This window comes from Zingiber officinale, chromosome 5B, assembly GCF_018446385.1.
Source record: "Zingiber officinale cultivar Zhangliang chromosome 5B, Zo_v1.1, whole genome shotgun sequence".
Lineage (NCBI taxonomy): Eukaryota > Viridiplantae > Streptophyta > Magnoliopsida > Zingiberales > Zingiberaceae > Zingiber > Zingiber officinale.
In genome coordinates, this window is record NC_055995.1 from 13,370,108 (window position 1) to 13,390,862 (window position 20,755).

General features: G+C 36.8%; 1 protein-coding gene and 1 long non-coding RNA gene across 2 annotated transcripts; both read left to right on the plus strand.

Moving 5' to 3' along the window:
• The first annotated feature begins 12,768 nt into the window (after positions 1-12,768).
• Positions 12,769-13,113, plus strand: LOC121987256. Its single transcript, XR_006113457.1, has 3 exons — positions 12,769-12,822; positions 12,919-12,969; positions 13,032-13,113. It is a non-coding gene; the product is annotated as an uncharacterized LOC121987256 (long non-coding RNA).
• A 6,100-nt stretch (positions 13,114-19,213) lies between these two features.
• On the plus strand, positions 19,214-20,251 carry LOC121986514. Its single transcript, XM_042540483.1, has one exon. The coding sequence runs from the start codon at positions 19,214-19,216 to the stop codon at positions 20,249-20,251; it is 1,038 nt and encodes a 345-aa protein (XP_042396417.1).
• The last annotated feature ends 504 nt before the right edge of the window (positions 20,252-20,755 follow it).

Sequence of the window (20,755 nt, forward strand, 5' to 3'; positions counted from 1 at the left end):
TCCCCCCCCCCCCCCCCTCTAGCTACAAATAGACCCTAACAAGTGGTATCAGAGCAAGATCGCTCTTCACCGGAATCATTACTGAAAGGGGCAACAAGGCTAGAGGGTGAAGAAGTTAGAGCAAAATTCTTCAAGTCAAAGATTTCATCAAGCTCAACTTCAAATGGAATTCTGAGATGGATTCAGATTCGACACGAGGGTGCCTCCACCATTTGTATCCACAAGCTTCGATCTTTGGAGATCAAGGATCGAAAATTTTCTTATGATGGAGATAGAGCAATGGTTTACTCTAATGGAAGGCTTTGAAGCTGTAACAAATTCAAAGGGTAAAATTCTCAAGAAGAGCAAATGGAGTCAAGAGCAAATTCAAAGGAGCGAGGCAAATGACAAAATGACCAAGCTATTGGTCAATTTGTTGCCAAGCAATATTTTAGCTTAAGTTGGAGAATTCAAGGATGCCAAGGAGCTTTGGAGCAAATTGGCAAAGATTCATGAGATCCCCTCCACTATACCAAATCAAGAAGAATCCAAAGAGAGCAACTCAGTCGATCAAGATCAAGAGCAAGAGGACTCCGAAGTTAAGAGATGCTCAACTTCCGAAGAAGAAGTCCAAGAAGCCTCATCTTCAAAGGAATGCAATGAAAAGGGCAAGGAGGGAACATACTTCTTGTCCCATGTACAAGATGAAGATGGAGAAGCCTCCACCTCTAGGATTGAGAGGGAGTGACCTTCATTGACACCAGATCAAGAAGAAGGAGAAGCTTCTACATCTGGGTCAAACGGAGAAGAAGATGATGCATCCTCCAAAAATCAAGAGACATCAAATGGAGGATCAAGTGTCATCCCTACATGCGAAGGTAAAAATATTTCAATTAAAAATAAAAATCATATTATATGTTTTGAGTGTAGGGAACATGGGTACTACAAGAGTAAGTGCCCTAAATTGGCCAAGAAGAAGGGTCAAGTGATACCTAAGGGCAAGGAAAAGCTCAAAGAGACCATCCCAACAAAAAAGAAGAGCAAGGAGCATATTGTGTGATTCTCGTGTCATCAAAAAGGACATTATCGGAGTCAATGTCTAAAGGGGAAGAAAGTGGTCAAAGTCAAAGGAGGAAGCATAAGTCAAGGGGGAGCTTCCAAGGTAAAACCCAAGGTATCATTTATTGAACCTAATCCTTTGAAAAATGGTAAAAAGCATGTTAGTTCTAATTTTTATCATTTTAATGTCATTTACCATAAAAATAGAAAGCATGATAGCATTAAGGAAAAACATGTAACTCTTCATGTTAAAACTACCACACCTAAGGTTAGGAAGGTAGATAAAATTTAGGCAAGAACTCTAAGGATTTTAGTTATAAGCCTAAAAATAAAAATACTCAAGGACACAATGAAAAACCAAAATCTAGGGATTTTTGGAAAAAAAAAAAATCAAGTCTTGAGGTCAAGACTTGATAAAATAGAAAAGACCCTAAAAAGAATGGAAAATATCATAAAAGGGAAAATGAGAAAAAGTTAGGTCTAAGAGTACAAAAGTCATCCAATGGGCATAGAGGTTTGGGATACAAACCTAAGGCTAAGAGGGATGCTACTTGTTACCATAGGGTTCCATATAGCTATGGAACCAACTCTAGGTCTAAGGTTCAAGTCAAGGATATAAGGGAAGTTATCCCTAGGAGTATCTTTGCAACATCAAATGTGACTAAGACTTCTAAGAAGTTTAAGAAAGTCACTAAGAAAGTCACAAGGGAAGCAATCCCTAGAGTTGATCTAGAGGAAGTTACCAAGGCTTCTAAGAAGCCTAGGAAGGTCATTAAGAAGGTAAATAGGGAAGTTATCTCTAGTGAGTACCTAGAGCATCCAAGGAGCACCAATAGATTTTGGGTTTCTAGGAGCATTTTCTCTACCCCTTAGATGGGTTAGAGAGTGTTGACTCAAATTGGAAAGGTAGTTAACCCAACCTTGATGAAGTTGACACTCGGAGAGTATTTTTAAGGTTATTATTAACCTTTGAAAATGAAATAAATTATTGACTACTCTTTGAAAGAGTAAAATGTGCCAATACTTGAGAAAATTGATGTTAAATTAAATTAGCAAAATTGGGAAAATCATAAGAACTACCAAGTTGGGATTTTGATATGTTCTTAGGGAATTAAAGGCAAATCCAGACCTTAATTTAAAACATTTACTCCTTGGATGAGTAAAATGTGCCAAAAAAAATTAAGGAGTTATGCTTAATTTTTAAATTGGCACAATTTAATCATGGGTTAAAGAAATGTCAAGTTGGGTTTGTTGGTTGCTACTCGGAATATCGAACTGGTTCCCCTGTACAAAATTTTGTACAAGTCCTGAACCTTTCCTAACAACCTATTGTGTTCTTTAGAAATTAAATTTGGAATCACAAACAGAACTTAACATTATTGATTCCAAATTTAACTTATTTGTTCTTAGAGGTTTAGACTTGGATCGCAAATGATACTTAACATTATTGATCCAAATCCACCCATGTTACAAATTTGATTAAATATTTATTTCAGAGATCGGCTTCCAGGTCAAACAGGGTGAGACACTAAGCCTTCTTGGGTATGGGATCATCCACCACTGCCTCGACAAAGCCTTTCAAAGAAGTTCAATATTTAATCTCCTTATAGTAACCCTAGGTTTAACCAAAAGGAACAATCGAATCACAAGATCGAAAAACAAAAGAAATACAAATTCGAATCACAAATCCGACACCTAGAATCACTAGCCTCTTGTGTTTGGTATTTCAAGATCTAAACAAAAGATGAACTAGTTATGACGCGGAAACTTAATAACTAGTTATACCTTTTGTAGCTTATAGACCTCACGATCTTCTGTCGTATTCCTCTTCTAATCTCGGGCGTCGTGTGGGTGACGATCTACCGAGACGAGAATCCACCCAAGCTTCCTTCTTCTCTTTGCAAGTTTCGGCCAATCAACAAACTCCTTGAGATGAAGAACTTCGGCCACCAACCAAGCTCCAAGGGATGCTAAGAAACAAAGTCTCCTATCTCTCCTTCTTCCTCTAGCAAAATCCGGCCACCACCAAGCTCCTTGAGATGAAGATGTCGCCGGCCACACAAGGAAGAAGAATAGGAGAAAAGAGGAAGAGAGGGTTGACCACACCACCAAGGAATAGAAGAGAGGAATACTAGATTATGTGTTATAAGGTGAGGCACCTCTACCCTCTCTTTTATATTCCTTGGTCTTGGAAAATAAGGAAAGTTTTATAAATAAAATTTCCTTATATTCCTTGCCAATGTTTAAGAAGGAAAATTTAATTATGAGCTCCTCTTGGGACATTATCAACCTAGATTTCTAGGACACAGTTTCCTTCTATAATCAACAACACACACTATAAATAATATCATTTTCCAACTTATCCGGCCTATTGATTTATCGAACTAAATCACACCCTTTGATAAATCAAAGAAATAAATATTAAATATATGTGCTTGTTATTATATTAAGATTAAGAGCACACACTTCCATAATAACAGAGATATTATTCTTTTATTTAGTCAGTATAAAAAGAAACTTCTCAAATGGTCCTACTCAATATATTCAGAGTGTACTAGTGTAATTTTATAGTCAAGATAAACTAATACTAAATTACACTACGATTATTCCAATGGTTTGTTCCTAACCATCTTAGTCGTGAACTACTGTTTATAATTTATAAGGAACTGATAACATGATCTTCTGTGTGTGACACCACACACCATGTTATCTACAATATAAATTAATTGAACAACTACACTTAGCATATAAATGTAGACATTTGACCAATGTAATTCTTATATGTTTACAAAAAGCTAGGCTTTTAGTATACACTCTAACAGGGTTTTGACATTTTCTTGAGAAAGTGAGGGCAAGCTAGGAGTTAATTTTTAAATTAGCTAAGGTTTAAGGATACTTAGATAGATAATCTAGGTATTTCTTTTAAGCTAAATTATCATTCCTTGTTTGTCCATTATATGTCATGACATCATATTTAGCATTCATGCTTGATTATGAAAAACATAAAAATACCATATCATGTCATACATACATCATGTACTTATAGCAAGTTTTCTTTTGAAAATTATTCATTTTGATGTATGCTATAATTCATCATGCATTATTATTAATTCCTTACAATTAAGGAAAAATGACATTTACTAACAAATAACATCCTAGGTGGATGTTCATAATCCAAAATGCCTAGATAGATATACATGATCCCTAGTTTAGGGCAAAACCAAACTCTACATCTCACAAAGAACCATAAGGTGAATTGTATGTGTTTTAGTACACATTAGATACAAGTGAGATACTATGAATGATGAACGAAACTCAAGATGTTGATTTAGTGCATTCTTTTTGAGTTTTAGGTTCATGAAAATACATAGTTATGTGTACTCCAATCATTGGGAAAGCTAATATACAAGTCATGTACATTGAGCTCAAAAAACATGGTTGGATATTGGTTTTGAAAATGATTTTAAATATACTTTGGAAAACCTTGGTGAAAACTATCTTTTGATAGTAATCATCATTGAAAAGTTAGACACAAACTTGAAAGAAACATTAAAGTTTTTACAAGTTTTCAAGTTTGTGTCAATCTTTGAAAATAAAAAGTATTTTCATAGAAAACTATTTTTCCATAATTGTATATACCCTAAGTAATGTCTACATGAATTTTCATGATTTTTAGAATTTTATAAAAATTTTAGGACATTTCTGAATTCTGCTGATATAAAATTTCAAAAAATCAGTGCCTTAATTGATCACCCGATCGATTGAAGTGCCTCAATCAATTGGGCGATCGATTGAGAAGCTGTTATCACCAGTAGAAGCTCGCTGGATCGATTCCTCGATCGATTCACACTTCCTGAATTGATCCATGGATCTATTGAATCGTGTTCAATCTATTGAGACCCAACCCCAATCGATTGAAAATGCTGATTCTGGCCGGAAAAACCTGATTTCATCATTTTAAATCATTTTTAGTCTAGGTAACCATTCCTACCCCCTTAACACACATTTGTATACATTTAGGGAGAGTTTTCATGATGAGAACAAGGGCAGATTGGTTAAAGAAGTTGAAGTTTAGGTTGAGGTTTGCATTCAAATATTAATACTTAAACCTTAAAACTTCTAATTTTGGGTTTCCTAAAGGTTTAGGGATTCAAAGTCATTGTTGGTGCAATGATAGAAGTTACAAGCATGTCTTTAAGGGGAGTTACTCTTTAAGGACATGAAAATTGATTTTTATTAAACCTTGGAAGGTGGTTAACCTTCCTTCGTGTGTATGCTCAAGGTTGAGCATTTGCACACAATGGAGAGTGAATATCTTCATTGTTTAGTTGTGTATGCTCAAGGATGAGCATTTAATGCAAATGAAGGGTATGAGACCTTCATTTGGTTTGTTGGATTGGTTATTGCTCAAGGGTGAGCATTGGATACGATGAAGGGTGTAGGACCTTCATTGTGGTGTTGTAACCAACGAGTGAAGTTGTGAATAACGTTGGGTAACTCTTCAGGACGAGAGTTTTTGATGCATGTCAATAAGGGGAGAATGTAGGGTTTAAGTTAGGCCTTCATTACCTAAATAGGGAGTTTGCCCTCTAGGAAAGGGGGAGAATGAAGAAAACCCTCATTCATGCCTTGGCATGAAAGAAAGTTGAGGCTATGGGATTAGTCTAACTTAAAGGTATTATCAAACATCAAAAAGGGGGAGATTGTTGGTGCAATATACTCTGGGTCAGGTTGAACAGGTTGACTAAGCTTGAGTTGGCCCAAGCCTGATTCTCGAAGTTTGGGTTTCGATGTTTGACAATACATGGAGATTGCAGACTCTGGTCAAGGTTAACCAGGTTGATGTGATGGAGAGTCAGTAGGTCAAAGGATTGACCGGATACTTGACTGCGAAAGTCCTAACTGGAGGTTAGGTAGTTGAAAGTCCTGGTGAGTGAAGCTAGGCAGTTGAAAAATCCTAGTGAGTATAGCTAGGTGAAAATCCTGGTGAGTGAAACTAGGTGAAAGACTTAGTGAGTAAAGCTAGGCACTTGGAAAATCCTAGTGAGTGAAGTTAGGTGAAAGTCCTGGTGAGTGAAGCGTGGCAGGTGAAAGAACCGGTGAGTGAAGCCGGTCAGTGGGAAAATCTCGGTGAGTTAAGCCAGGTGAAAGACCTAATGAGTGAAGCTATGCAGTTGGAAAATCCTAGTGAGTGAAGCTAGGTGAAAGTCCTGGTGAGTGAAGTCGGGTAGTAGGAAAATCCTGGTGAGTGAAGCCAAGTGAAAACTCTAGTGAGTGAAGCTAGGTGAAAGACCTGGTGAGTGAAGCTAGGCATGTGAAAATCCAGATGGATCAAAGGTTGACCGGACACCTGATATTGAGAAGTCCAAGTAGGTCAAAGGATTAACCGGATACTTGGCAAAAGGAAATCCAGATGGATCAAGGGTGATCGGACATCTGGTGGAAGGAAGTCTAAGTGGGTCATGGAGGACCGGACACTTGGCACCAGACGGTATATCTAAGTGGGTCAAGGAGGACTGCACTTAGTGATCAGAAGTCCAATGAGAAGTTGGCAAAGAGAAAGTCCAGATGGGTCAAAAGTTGACCAAACTTTTAGCAGTCGTAAGTCTAATAGGGAGTTGGCATGGAACTAGGAAGTTCGGACATAGTAAACTTCCGAAGCCATAACTTTTGACTCGGATATTGGAATGAGGTGATCTCATATGCGAAACAAAGCTAATTTCAAGATCTATACAGTTTTCTACTTTTCAATTGATTGGGCAATCGATTGGGGGGTTCAATCGATTGGTCAATCGATTGGTTGACGTGATTTTATGTAGAAAAGGTCTGGATCGATTGGGTAATTGATCAAAACTTCCCCAATCGATTGGTCAATCGATTGAGAGAGTTTCTGAGTGAACAGTGAGCTTTTGAATCGATTAGTTGATCGATTGAAACCTCCAATTGATCAGTCGATCGATTGGGAAGCTGGAAATCGCGCGATAGAGGCTGAATCGATGGGGCAATCGATTCAGGTGATCTCCAGAGAGCACAGAGGCACTCTGAATAGATCAACTGATTGATTCAAAGCCTTCATAATCGATTGAGAGTCATTCAATCGATTGAGATCCGACCGCTGCACAAGTTATAGTCGTTGGCGAGCGATTTTCTGCGCACTTCTTCGGCTTTCTTCTCCACACGACTTCAGCATGCTCCACAGCAATTTTTCCACTCTCACAACCAGATCTTGAAGGCTCTTGGAGACAAGTGTAGGTACACTTCCAAGGTTCAAGAGGCAACACCAAGCAACAAATAACCAAGAAGAAGGAGTTTTTATTTGCATCTTTTGTATTTTCTTCTTGCATGAGTTATATTTGTTGTGTGGGTTTGTACAAGGCTTCTCCGCCTTCAGTAGTTACCGTAAAAGAGTGTTTTTATTAGTAGAGAGTGTTGTACCACATGGTAGTTTTGATATGATCAACCAAGTTGGTTAGGTCCTGCTTTGTGTTTGATCCCTATGTCTAAGTGTGCAGGAGCTTAGGAGCGCAGGAAGTCGAGCGGAAGACGCAGCTAGCGAGAAGGACGGCACGGAAAGGGAGCCGACGGGCTTGGTGCGTCCGAAGGACGAGAGAGCTGCGGAAGAGTACTCTGGTGGGCGTGAAGAATGTGTGCGGTGTTCGAGGGACGTTAAGCCGGGAAGGAAGACTGCTCGAGGAGAAGGCCGGGAATTGGGTTCGGGTGAGCCCTATTCCGGTTGCCCGCAATCACCTAAAAGATCGGAGCGTCGGAAGCTGAAGAAAGCAAGCTGGAATTTGAGCTGCCAGCTTGGAGGCACCTTCAACCTTGTTGAAGGCGCCTCTAGCTTGAAGGCGCCTTCAGCCTTGTTAAAGGCGCCTTCAACAGGTCAAACTGACCGTTTTGAGCTGCGGATAAAGTTTTATCCGCTCACCACTTGGAGGCGCCTTGGACCCCTATTGGAGGCACCTTAGACCCTCAAGATCAGATTTCCAGAGGCTATTTAAAGACCCCTGGAGCTAGGAATTCAAAACAACTCAAGCAATCAATACTGTAAGCAATTCCTAAGCAACTAGTGAGCTTCCAAAAGTGTAAAAGGTTTCTCCGCCTTTAGAGAAGGAGATTTTTGTTAGTGCGCTTTTCATCGCCATGGATTAACAACCCTCTTGGTTGTAACCAGGTTAAATTCTGTTTCTGATTTATTTTTTGTCTCCTTAATTTAGTTGCTATTATTTTACTGCTGCTTTTATTTTTGAGTTGAATTCCGAGGAGGGTATAGTTTATTTTTGATTTCAGCAATTCACCCCCCCCCTCTTGCCGACCTCCACTGCACCTACAATTAGTATCAGAGCCTGATCGCCTCAGAAGAACTAACCGCCAACTGAAGCACTACGATCAAGATGATGGCTAGAGCGAACATCCATCCCCCGAAGTTCGACGGAGACTTCGCCATATGTAAGCGCAAAATGGAGGTATTTTTTAAAACTGAATTTGACATTCTTTTAATAATGAAATATGGCTATGCAGTTCTGAAAGATAAGGAGGAAAACACCTGGATGAAAAAGGAGCAAGCAGATTTCGTCACCAACGGAATGGCTGAGTTCCACCTACTCAGCGTTCTGCCGCCTCAGGAGATAAATCGGATCGGAAGCTACGACTCCGCGAAAGATCTCTGAGAAAAATTCCTGGAGCTTCAGGAAGGTACCTCCGAAGCAAAGCTAGCGAGGCGCGACATCCTCCAGAACCAGTTGACGAACCTCCGGATGAACCAAGGCGAGAAGGTAGCGCAACTCCAAGCAAGGATCAAAGAGCTGATCACACAACTAACCAATCTTGGAGAAGAGGTAACGAACTGAGACTCTATCCGGTACGTGCTCAACGCCTTCCCCAGAACTCCAGAGTGGGCCTCCTTAGTAGATGCGTACTACATCTCTAAGGACCTCGAGGTAAGTACTTTAGAACAATTATTTTCCACTTTTGAACTTCACGAATCTCGAGTTTCAGAGCCAAATGGAGTAGAGAAGACCAGTCAGAACATTGCCTTAAAGGTAAAAATGAACAGTTCTGACTCCGAAGCCTCGGTCGACGAATCAGAAGTGACACTACTGGTAAGACGCTTCAATAAATTTTTTAAATCTAACAAATTTAGATCGCAGAGGCATGAGAGAAAAAGAAGAACGACTCGTTGCTACAACTGCAACGAAGAAGAGCACATTAAGGATGACTGCCCGAAATTGAAGAGCAAGCAAAAGGAGAAGGAAAAGACCAAGTACAAGAAACCAGAATCCTCCAAACACAAGAACCTGAATGCCACTTGGTCAGACTCATCCTCCGAATCAGACGTCGAAGAATTCTCGAGGATAGCTCTAATAGCTAACCATCAGTTGGAAGAAGAGTCAAGCTTAGAGATGAGTATCGATGAAGGGGGAGGAACATCAGAAGAGGAAAGCTGCAGTGAAGGGGGAGCCTCACCGAGTCAGGTAAGTCAGGTACGCAATCTAACCCCGACTCAGTCTTTTCGCTTTATTAAATCTCTTTCTAAAGACTTATTCGAATTAGAAAAAGAAAATAAAGAATTGAAAATGAAATTAGCAAAAGCATGTCCACTTGAGATGTACGATTGTATAAAATCAGAAAATGATAAATTAAAATTAGAAATTGAAAAATTGAAATCTGATGCATGTTTAAATAAATTTCCAAAATCAAAAATTAGAATTTATGGAAAATTAAATTGGTACATTAGAAATCATCAGGGTCAACTTAGAAGAGTGCCTAAGATCTATGTACCCCCGAAATATTTGAATAACCCTGTAGGAAGGAACCTTTATTGGGTTCCAAAATCTTTGCTAGCTTAAATTTCTCTTTTAGTTAAAAGCTTACAGTGAGAAAATTAAACATTGAAATTCTTTATGGAAGTTTTGTCTAAGGAAGTGGTTATTGCTCCAATAACCAAGAAGGCCTAGTGCCTCGCCACGACCTGGAAGCTAAAATATTGAAAGAAAATGTTTAATTAACTTTATGAAAAAGCATTAAACAAGAATTAAATAATGCTTTGAAAGTTTTTTCAAACATTTTTGAAAAATTCTAAAAAATCGATTTTGACTTAGAATTATTTTTATTGTGAAAGTTTTTATTCTAAAAATGCTTTGAAAGTTTTATTGTGAAAAAGTCATAGATTTTTTTTTTAAATCTCAGTTATTTTTACTAAGAATTATTTTTAAAAAATTAATGACTTAGAAAATTCTTTCAAAAACCACATTCTTACTTAGAATTTTTTTAAAAAAATTCAATCTTCTGAGATATCATTTTTATTAAATAGAAATTTTATCTAAAGTTAAAAAAATTTTCTAAAATATTTTTTTTTGAGTTGTCACCCCATTTTTGCTGTGATCAAAGGGGGAGAGAAATGTTACAAGTTAAGGAGATAGGACAAGTTAAGGGGGAGTTAGAAAGATTAAAATTTTAATATTTTTCTAAAATGTGTTGCAATTTTATTTATTGCAAAACACTACAAAAAAACAGGGCTTCAGAAACGGATTTTTAAAATGAAAATAAAATCTGTTTTAGATTTATATAAATCAGAGACAGATTTAATATGGAATTATTAATCCGTTTCATTTTAGTAAATAATATATATTTTTTAAAAAATTAAGACAGAATTTAAAACAAATTTGAAACAAAATTACATATAAATTTTTATAAACAAAAATAAATATGAATTATAAACAGAATTTGAGACTGTATAATTTCGGTGACAAATTTTGTTTATAAATTAATTAAAAGTTAAAACGGAAATAAAATATGTTTCAGATTTATATAATCAGACAGATTTTATACGAAATTATTAATCCATTTCATTTTAGTAAATTATATATATATTTTTTAAAATAAGACATAATCTAAAACCAAATTGCATATAAATTTTTATAAACAAAAATAAATATGAATTATAAAATTTGAGACGGTATAATTTCTGTGACAAATTTAGTTTAAAAATTAATTAAAAGTTAAAACAAAAATAAAATCTATTTTGAATTTATATAAATCAGATACAATTACATAATAATTAATTTGTTTAACTTTAATGAAATATAATATTTGAAAAGAAATTTAAAACAAATTTTGATACGAAGCTATGTATAAATTTAATTAAAAAATAAATATGGATTATAAACCGAATTTGTGACTGTTTAAACATTTAATGAAAAATTTAAACGAAAATAAAATCTATTTTATATTTATATAAAATCAGAGACACAAAATTATAAATATATTCACTTTGATAAAATATAATACATGAAAAAATTTTAAGAAAGAATTTAAACCAAATTTAATATGAAATTACATATAACTTTTTATAAACAAAAATAGATAAGAATTAGATTTTCTAACCCTTTCTCCTTGTCCTAATTTGGCTTTGGCTTTGTCTTTGGCTTTATCAGAGCAGGTACGAATTCTTTTTCTCCCGCCTTTGATTTTTTTTTCTCGTGCTTGGTGGCCATCTCATACGACTGCAAGGTCGTTCACAACTACGAGGTCAGTCGTAGTTGTGAGGTCGGTCGCAACCACTTGAGGTTATCTATAGTTGCTTCTCAAGGTCGCAAGATTCGTGACCTTTTCAATTAGCCCCCTCATGCGACTGTGAGATCGTCCACCCTACAGTCCCTGAATTCTTGTTATTTTTATTGATTTTTATTAATAATTATGCACTTTTATTGTAAATTACGGTAATAAAAAAATACTAATAATAATTAAATAATAAGATTTAATTGGAGAATAATCTTAATTTTAAATATCATTTTTTAATGACATATATCAAAAGAGATTATTTTAAATATTAAAATATTATTTTAGACTATTTATGGTGATAAATTTTGATAATGTCATCATATAACTATTTGGGTTTGATTAAACTAAACCTACGTATTTAATCGATTTTTCCCGATTCCTTCTCATTTTTCCCCGATCCTTCGTTCCTTTCTCCGACTTTGCTCCTCCAACCCCTTCATCGCCGACGTTGGTCCACACCACCACGCCGTTCTCCACGAGCTCATCGCCGGGCAGCAGTCTTTCCTTCCGCGTGCTCCACCGACGCCCTCTTCTCCCTTCCTCTCTCTTGTGTCTCTGCCCTAGATCGCCGACGGAGAGGTTTCTTCCACCGCGATCTCACCTTCACGCGTCGTCGTGGCACCTTGTCTGTGAGATACCGGCGCCTATAGCTACCAGCCATCGACGCCGCCATTCTTGTTCGTTGCCGCTTCCCATCTCTAACTCCTTTTCCCATCTCGAGCCCTAGCTACCATCACTGGGATCGAGTCCAGCGGATCGTTCCAAGCTGCTGAGTGTCGCCGAGCGCCACCTGAGCGCCACCTGAGCGCTGCCTATCTAGTACCTTGTTCCCGATCTTCCATCCGCGGCCTCTCCCTCACGGTGACATTGGGTGCATGTTCCCATGATCCAGCGATTGCTTGGATTCATTCGCGACTGATCTGTTCCCATGGGCGCCGACGTCGTCTCTGATTGTGCCGCGCCAGCAGATCCACTCCGGTTAGTCCCTTACCTTTGGGGATAGTGTTTGATCTCCTTGCTTAGTCCGACATGAAGATTTCTACCAGTGATTGGAGACTAAATTGGGGTAAGCCTATGAACTGATTTTGGATTTCATTATATGGTTAGTTGATAGATTTCTTGGATTTGGGTGACGGTGTGGGCAGCAGTAAGTATTACCCGTGATTTCTAGCAGTAGGGTTGCTTCGATCGCAAACTAACAGTGGAGTGCAGTGGAATTGGGTAAGTCGTGTTCCTAATTTCTAAGATTTCACATTCTTAATTGCTCTACCTGTTGGATGTGAGAGTAATCCATGGATATGGTTGATTGATTTCTAGGTTTGGTATCAATAGGATTGACCTGTTGGATGTGAGAGTAATCCATGGAAAGTAAGACTGATTGTTTTTTGTGTACTGTTTTTGTGTTCTTGGATGATGATATTGTGGTGCAGCGGGATCTCACAGCATTGTGGAAAATTGATATCGATGGGAAGGTGAATGGATCAGTTGAGACATGCTTTGGGTCTTTTCATCGTTATTCACAGCATATAAATTTCTTACACCCTTGATCAAAGTCAGTTATACCTTTGCTTCAAGTTCCAAATTTGTTATGTAGTTGTGCACTAAATAAGATTACTTTGCAACTTATATACTTTTGCTCTGTGGTTTTAATTGCAATTCTATATAGAAAGTTTAGATGGAAGAAAAGAGAGTCCAGGAGGCCCATGGCAATTCATTGGTCTCATGCCACTTTTTGATCCCCTGAGACATAACAGTGTAAAAACAATTCATAGAAACAATTCGTAGGGCATTGAATCTTGGTGTCAATGTAAAAATGATTATGGGTATGCTATATGTCATAGAACGTCATTCTTGCTTTCAGCTTTGCTTCCCTTTTGGCTATACAATTTAGTTGCTCTTAGGGATTTTTTCTGGAGAAGTTAGTTTTGTTTAAGCATTCTATTGATTTTTTTTTTTTGACAGTATCATCTTGACATAACTGTGAGATGATATGAATACAAATGTCATCTAATGAGACTAATGCATTCTAGTTCTTAAAAAGTCACCATTGCACATATTCAACCAATCTTCTACCAAACAGTTGAATATGTGAAAAAATGTATCACAGAGATACTCTGAATTAGCATAAGTATAGTTCTGAGTGAGTTTGCAAAGATAATGATGGGAGTGGTAATAAGTGGTCATCTGTACATCCTTGGGTGGTGGCTATCTTTAGTATTGGCCAATGCAGTTTCATTTTCAATTCATATAGAGAAGATGTTATTCAATCAATGTGTCATTAGAAGGATTGTTTTACTTGAAAAATGGTAGGGTAATCATTGCCTAACAATCAGGACGTATTTTTGATTGGATAAGCACTTTCACCTATCATATGTCTACCTCTTGTCCTGACCTCATATGAAGCTTCTTTGGTTTTCTTAATTCTTGATTGAAACAATCAAACTCTGTTCTTGATTTGGATGGGATTGTTGAATAATAGAAGATTATTTTTTTGGACATGGTGGACTCCATTGGTATTTGGTTATGTAGCTTCAAGTAATCGAATAGTTCGTAGTAACTATTGTTCTCAAGTAATCAAAGTTAGTTATACCTTTGCTTCAAGTTCCAAATTTGCTTTGTAGTTGTTACTTAACTATGTATGAAAAATTCAATGATTGTTACTTAACTATGGTAATTCTTTGTTTCAGGTTAAGTGAAATTTAGTGGGCAGCTTTTATTTTGTTATGTGCAGGATTCACAATAGCTCAGCTGAATTCCAAGTAAGCATAATATACTTGTATTTTGTAGTTAGGTTAGACTTAGCTCTCAATTCTTACATTGTATTTTATTCATTAGATTTGATTTTATACTTGCTTTGCTATTTCAAATCTTAGTCTTAGAATCCAAAATCCAAACTCCCTTCTTAATTCTTTAGCATTGACAACTATGGACTAATTAGTGGGTGATCATTGATACTGATTATGGCTTTTGTACAATTTTAATTTATTTTGTATTAAAAATTATGATATTGTAAGACTTACTTGTTTCATATTTTGATTTGTTAGATTTTCTCAACAAAATTGGTTGGCTCATAATCTGTACAAGAGAAGCAATTTATCTCATGAAATTCGAAGACGGGGAGAGCAAAAAGAAGAAATTGAAGGCATGGATGCTATTAGCTCGAGGATGGAGGAACAAATTATTGAAAGGGAAAAAAAATTGTTATTACAGAAAGTAGGCAGAGGGAAGAAAATCTTAAGGAGATGATTCGGAAATGATTCGAGAAATGGAATATACAAATCATTTATATCTAGGAAAATTTAGTCTTTATAGTTTGATTATTGATCAAATTTGTTTGGATAATGTAAATATTTATTTATTTTAATGTTAATTGTATAATACATTTGGAATTAGAAGTTATTTCTTTTTAATAATTTTAATTTATTTGAAATGAAGAATTATTAAATATATTGATGAAAAATATAAAAATATAATATAATAATAATTAGTGATAAATTTAAAAATAAAATTATATATGGATTTATAAATAGAATTGTAAACTGATTTTTAAACAAGATTAATAACAGATTTAAAATAAAATTAGAGACAGAATTTACATTTGAAATTAATTTTATTTTGTTATCTTGAAAACAGATTTATAAACAGGTTTTTCATCCGTTTCTAAAATTAGAGACGGAATATTTTCGTTTCAAAATTAGCTACGGGGCTTTCACTAACGGATTTTTGAGACGGAATATTCCGTCTCAAACTTTCTTTAGAGACGGAAAAATGATTTTCAGAGACAGATTTTTTCGTCTCTAAAGTCCTGTTTTCTTGTAGTGAAACTTATGCTTAACATGCTAGTGTAGTAATTTTTCTTTAAAATTACTTTTTGTGTCTGTTTTTACCCTAACTTAAACTTGGGTTGATGCACATCAAAAAGGGGGAGATTGTTAGACCCCGTGGTAGTTTTGATGTGATCAACCAAGTTGGTTAGGTCCTACTTTGTGTTTGATCCCTGTGTCTAAGTGTGCAGGAGCTTAGGAGCGCAGGAAGTCGAGCGGAAGACGCAGCTAGCGAGAAGGACGGCACGGGAAGGTAGCCAACGGGCTCGGTGCGTCCGAAGGACGAGAGAGCTGCGGAAGAGTACTCTGGTGGGCGTGAAGAACGTGCGCGGCATTCGAGAGGCATTAAGCCGGGAAGGTAGACTGCTCGAGGAGAAGGCCGGGAATTGGGTTCGGGTGAGCCCTATTCCGGTTGGCCGCAATCACCCAAAAGATCGGAGCATCGAAAGCTGAAGAAAGCAAGCTGGAATTTGAGCTGCCAGTTTGGAGGTGCCTTCAGCCTTATTGAAGGCGCCTCCAGCTTGAAGGTGCCTTCAGCCTTGTTGAAGGCACCTTCAACAGGTCAAACTGACCGTTTCGAGCTGCGGATAAAGTTTTATCCGCTCACCACTTGGAGGCGTCTTGGATCCTCGAGATCAGATTTCCAGAGGCTATTTAAAGGCCCCTGGAGCTAGGAATTCAAAACAACTCAAGCAATCAATACTGTAAGCAATTCCTAAGCAACTAGTGAGCTTCCAAAAGTGTAAAAGGCTTCTCCGCCTTCAGAGAAGGAGATTTTTGTTAGTGCACTTTTCATCGCCCTGGATTAACAACCCTCTTGGTTGTAACCAGGTTAAATTTTGTTTCTGATTTATTTTCTGTCTCCTTAATTTAGTTTCTATTATTTTACTGCTGCTTTTATTTTTGAGTTGAATTCCGAGGAGGGTATAGTTTATTTTTGATTTTAGCAATTCACCCCCCTCTTGCCGCCCTCCGCTGCACCTACAAAGAGTGCTCGTATGTGTGAATCCTTGGATTAGTCACCTCGTCTTGAGATGGATACCAAGTAAATCTTTTGTGTTAGCGTTGTAACTTTGTTTCTTGTATTTTCCGCTGCATATCATCACCAAGAAGCAAGTTACAAGTGCGCGATGAGCTATTCACCCCCTCTCTAGTTACAAATAAACCCTAACATCTAACACTCTTGAGAAGGTGACTTCTAAAAAAAAATCAATAGGGAATGCAAGTGAAGGATATTGGTATGCTATCAAGGAGATCCCAAACTTGGATCATTGTACTCGATACAAAGTACTTAATTTACTTAATACCTAATCAAAGAAGACCAATTTCTTGAAAAGGACCATTGAAGAGCATTCATGATGGATATAGTATAAATTGAATAAATGAGTGAAGTTTTAGGACATGATTAGTAATGATTTTTATTATGTTAAAATTCTATCATATTATTTTGATTTTTTTTAGTAATTGAACTAGTAACGATTTCTTGGTTCAAATTATTTATAAATTTACTAAGTTTCAAGTTGATTATCAATTATATCTCGTTTTAATTATAAGTGGAATGATTTTCATAAATTATTAGAGATTTTTTTAATTTTAATTTCTTGTTTGACATCAAGTGATTCATTTAAATGTTAAACATCAACATACATAAAGTAGAAGAACAAATGGAAAAAGAAGTATTAGAAGAAGAATTAAACAAATGCTTAGATGTTTGTTGGTGGAATTTTATAGGATCCTACGTGTGTTGATTAAGCATATAGTTTATATGCATAATGAACATGTCCATCATCCCTTAAGTAGACGACCAATAACTTTTAAATGATATAATTATGTTCATAGAATATTAAAAGAGGATCCCACACATTTTTGAGAGATTATAGAATGCACCTTGGTGTATTTTGAAAATTATACAACATCCTTAGAGAAAAAACAGCCTTGTAAGCTACAAGATACATTTGTATTGAAGAAATGATTTCCATGTGTTTACTCGTTGTTGGTCACAATACTTGATATTCTTTGATTCGTAAAACATTTGATCGATCACACACACTACAATACTAGCCAAAACTTCAACAAGGTGTTGAAAGCATTAAATAGCATTGCAACAGATATGATGCTCAAATCTGGATCTATAGTGTCCGAGAGAATAAGGGAGAGCACAAGATTTTTTTTCCTTACTTTAAAGTAAATAATGAAATTCTTCTATTATTTTTATTACTACTATTGCTACTATTATTATTGTTATTATTTTGTCATTATTATAGGATTGCATTTGAGTTATTGATGGTAGTCATTTTCCAGCCATGGTGCCTGGACATGACACTAATAAATATCGTAATCGTCATGAAATGATTTATCAAAATATTTTGGTAGTTTGTAACTTTGATTTAAAATTCATATATGTGCTCAGTGGTTGAGAGTGATCTATCTATGATTCAAATGTTTTGATAGATGCTTTATCAAAAATTAATAGGCTTAAAGTTCCCCAAGATATATTTATCTTGATAGGTAAATATTTTTTAGTAGATGGTGGATATCCGAATCCACGTTAATTTTTGGCTCTTTTTAGATGTGTGTGTTATCATCTCTAGGAATTCACTAGCCAAGGTCGTCATTAAAAAATGAAAAGAAGTTGTTCAATTTTTATCATGCCTCCTTGAAGAATGTAATTGAGACGACATTTGAACAATTTAAATCATGATTTTAAATATTCAAAATGACTCTTCTATTTTCATATACAACATAAGTCGAGTTTGTTTTAACTTGTCGAATTATATAGTTTTTTTTATAAAAAGTGTTGTTCTAATGAATTTTTAATTAGATTAAATAATGAAGTTTATTTATCTGGAATAAGTTAATGATGTTGATTATTTTAATCAATTAGTTGATACTTAAGAATGTCAATACATAGATATAATTATAAATAGAATATAGAGCAATATTAATCGCATCTAAAAAATTTTATAAAGGGGCAGAGGAAGGCGACGAAAATCAAGAGGCCTACGGAGGCGCATAGGGAGCAAAAGTGGAACAGGCACCAGCCTTTGCCATTGTTTTACCAGTTCGCCAGCTGGAGAAGGGATCTCGTAATTCGGAAACGATGAAGAGAGAGAATGTGAGGGAATTCTAGTAAGGGCCGAATCGGGAGAAGGAAAAGTATTCATAAGAAAACGCCAGAAATGCATGGGATTTGGTGTGTACAAATATAATATATTAGAAAAAGACTATACTGCGAGAGTTGTCCTAAGTAGGAAGTGCAAATTTTTCATTTTTATTAGAATAATAGAAAAAAAAAAACATTCCTTTTTTATTTATGATCAAAACAATATCGCATTAAATTTTAATAATTATTAACTTATTATAACAGCTAAATAACACTCCAATTCTAATGGGTATTAATTAATACTATTATTGTAATAATTACCGTTCATAATTAGTATAATATAAATATTTTATTTTTAATCAATTATATATTCTAATGGTCAACTTAATATAATATAAAAAATTTTTGTAATCAATACTAATCATTATTATATTATATTATATTATATTATATTATATTATATTATAGGATAATAACTATTACAACTATATAATTATAGAACCATTATGAAATTATAATTATGGCATGTTATATAGCAAGACGGGAAGTTTTTTTTTCGTTTACGACTCTGAGTTGTTTTTCTTTTTTTAGAGGATTTTATTTTAGTAAGTTAGAAATTTGATTTTTTTCCATGTTCAATGATATAAATCAAGCAATGACAGTGTCTATTTAAACGTCGAGATCCATGGCAGTGATCACGTACCTCGAAGCAACGAGCAGTATGAATCCCTTCACCGCCGCCCTCCCCCTCCTTCTCCTCCTCCTCCTTCCCCAAGATTTCCAGGCCGTTGCCGCCGATGATTCCCTGGTCAGGGACACATGCATGCGCGCTGCCAACGTCTCCATAGGCCACGTGGACTTCGAGTCCTGCGTGGAAGCTCTGCAGTCGGACCCGGCCACACCCGGCGCCACCGACGCCCGGGGCCTCGCGCTCATATCCGCCAACCTGACGCTGACCAACGTCACCCGCACGATCTACCTCACCGAGACCTGGGTCCAGTACATGAACCTCTGCCAGGGGATCTACACGGATATGAGCGCCAACGTGACGGACGCCATGAGGACGCTGGAAGCGGGGGACCTGGCCGGCGCCGTCAGAAAGATGGATTGGGCCGCGATACAGCCGAACGAGTGCGACCTTGTGATGTTCCAGGGCGACGGCAGCTCTGACTGGGGAGCCAACCCCTTGTCGTATCAGGATAATTACGCCGCGTTCTTGTCTTCCACCGCTTTGGCCATTTTACGCTCCATGTCAGTGATCACCGCCGATGATTCCCTGGTCAGGGACACATGCATGCGCGCTGCCAACGACTCCCACGTGGACTTCGAGTCCTGCGTGGAAGCTCTGGAGTCGGACCCGGCCACCGCCGGCCCCACCGACGTCCGGGGCCTCGCGCTCATATCCGCCAACCTGACGCTGACCAACCTCACCCGCACGATCTACCTCGCCAAGACCTGGGTCCACTACCTGACCCTCTGCCAGAAGATCTACACAGATATGAGCGCCAACGTGACGGACGCCATTAGGACGCTGGAAGCGGGGGACCTGGCCGGCGCCGTCAGCAAGATGGATTGGGCCGCGATGCAGCCGAGCGAGTGCGACCTTCTGATGTTCCAGGGCGACGGAAGCTCTGACTGGGGAGCCAACCCCTTGTCGCATCAGGATAATTACGCCGCGTTGTTGGCTTTCACCGCTTTGGCCATTTTACGCTCCCTAAATTGACCTTTTTATATTTTAATTGTTTTAGAATATTTCTATTTTTTTTTTTTAATAATCATCGTTGTGGAGTAATCCACCTCGCTATCCTCAACAAAAATAAACTTTGAAAAATAAAATGAGAAAAATGTCGTTAATTGCTCGATAATTACTGAAGTGGAATGGAATATGGATCGCTTTTTTTCGTTGCTCGGCGTCTATATTCCCAACGTTAAGCATTCTTAACCACACGAACTCATGTTCATTTAGGGAGAATTAATTCTTTCTGCTAAGGATTCTTCCTTTTTCAGCGAATTGATTAATATGCTTTATTATATGTTAAGTATTTTAGGTTATATGGGTATCAGACCATTAGCAGAACACTTTACAAAACAGTATGAAATGTGCATGCAAAGTAAATTATTAATGTTCAGAGAATTTATTTCACTAGTAATTATAAGATGGTAAAATATGTTAGAGTTTGTAAGGTAATACATAATAATTATCTGAGAAATATATATATATATATAT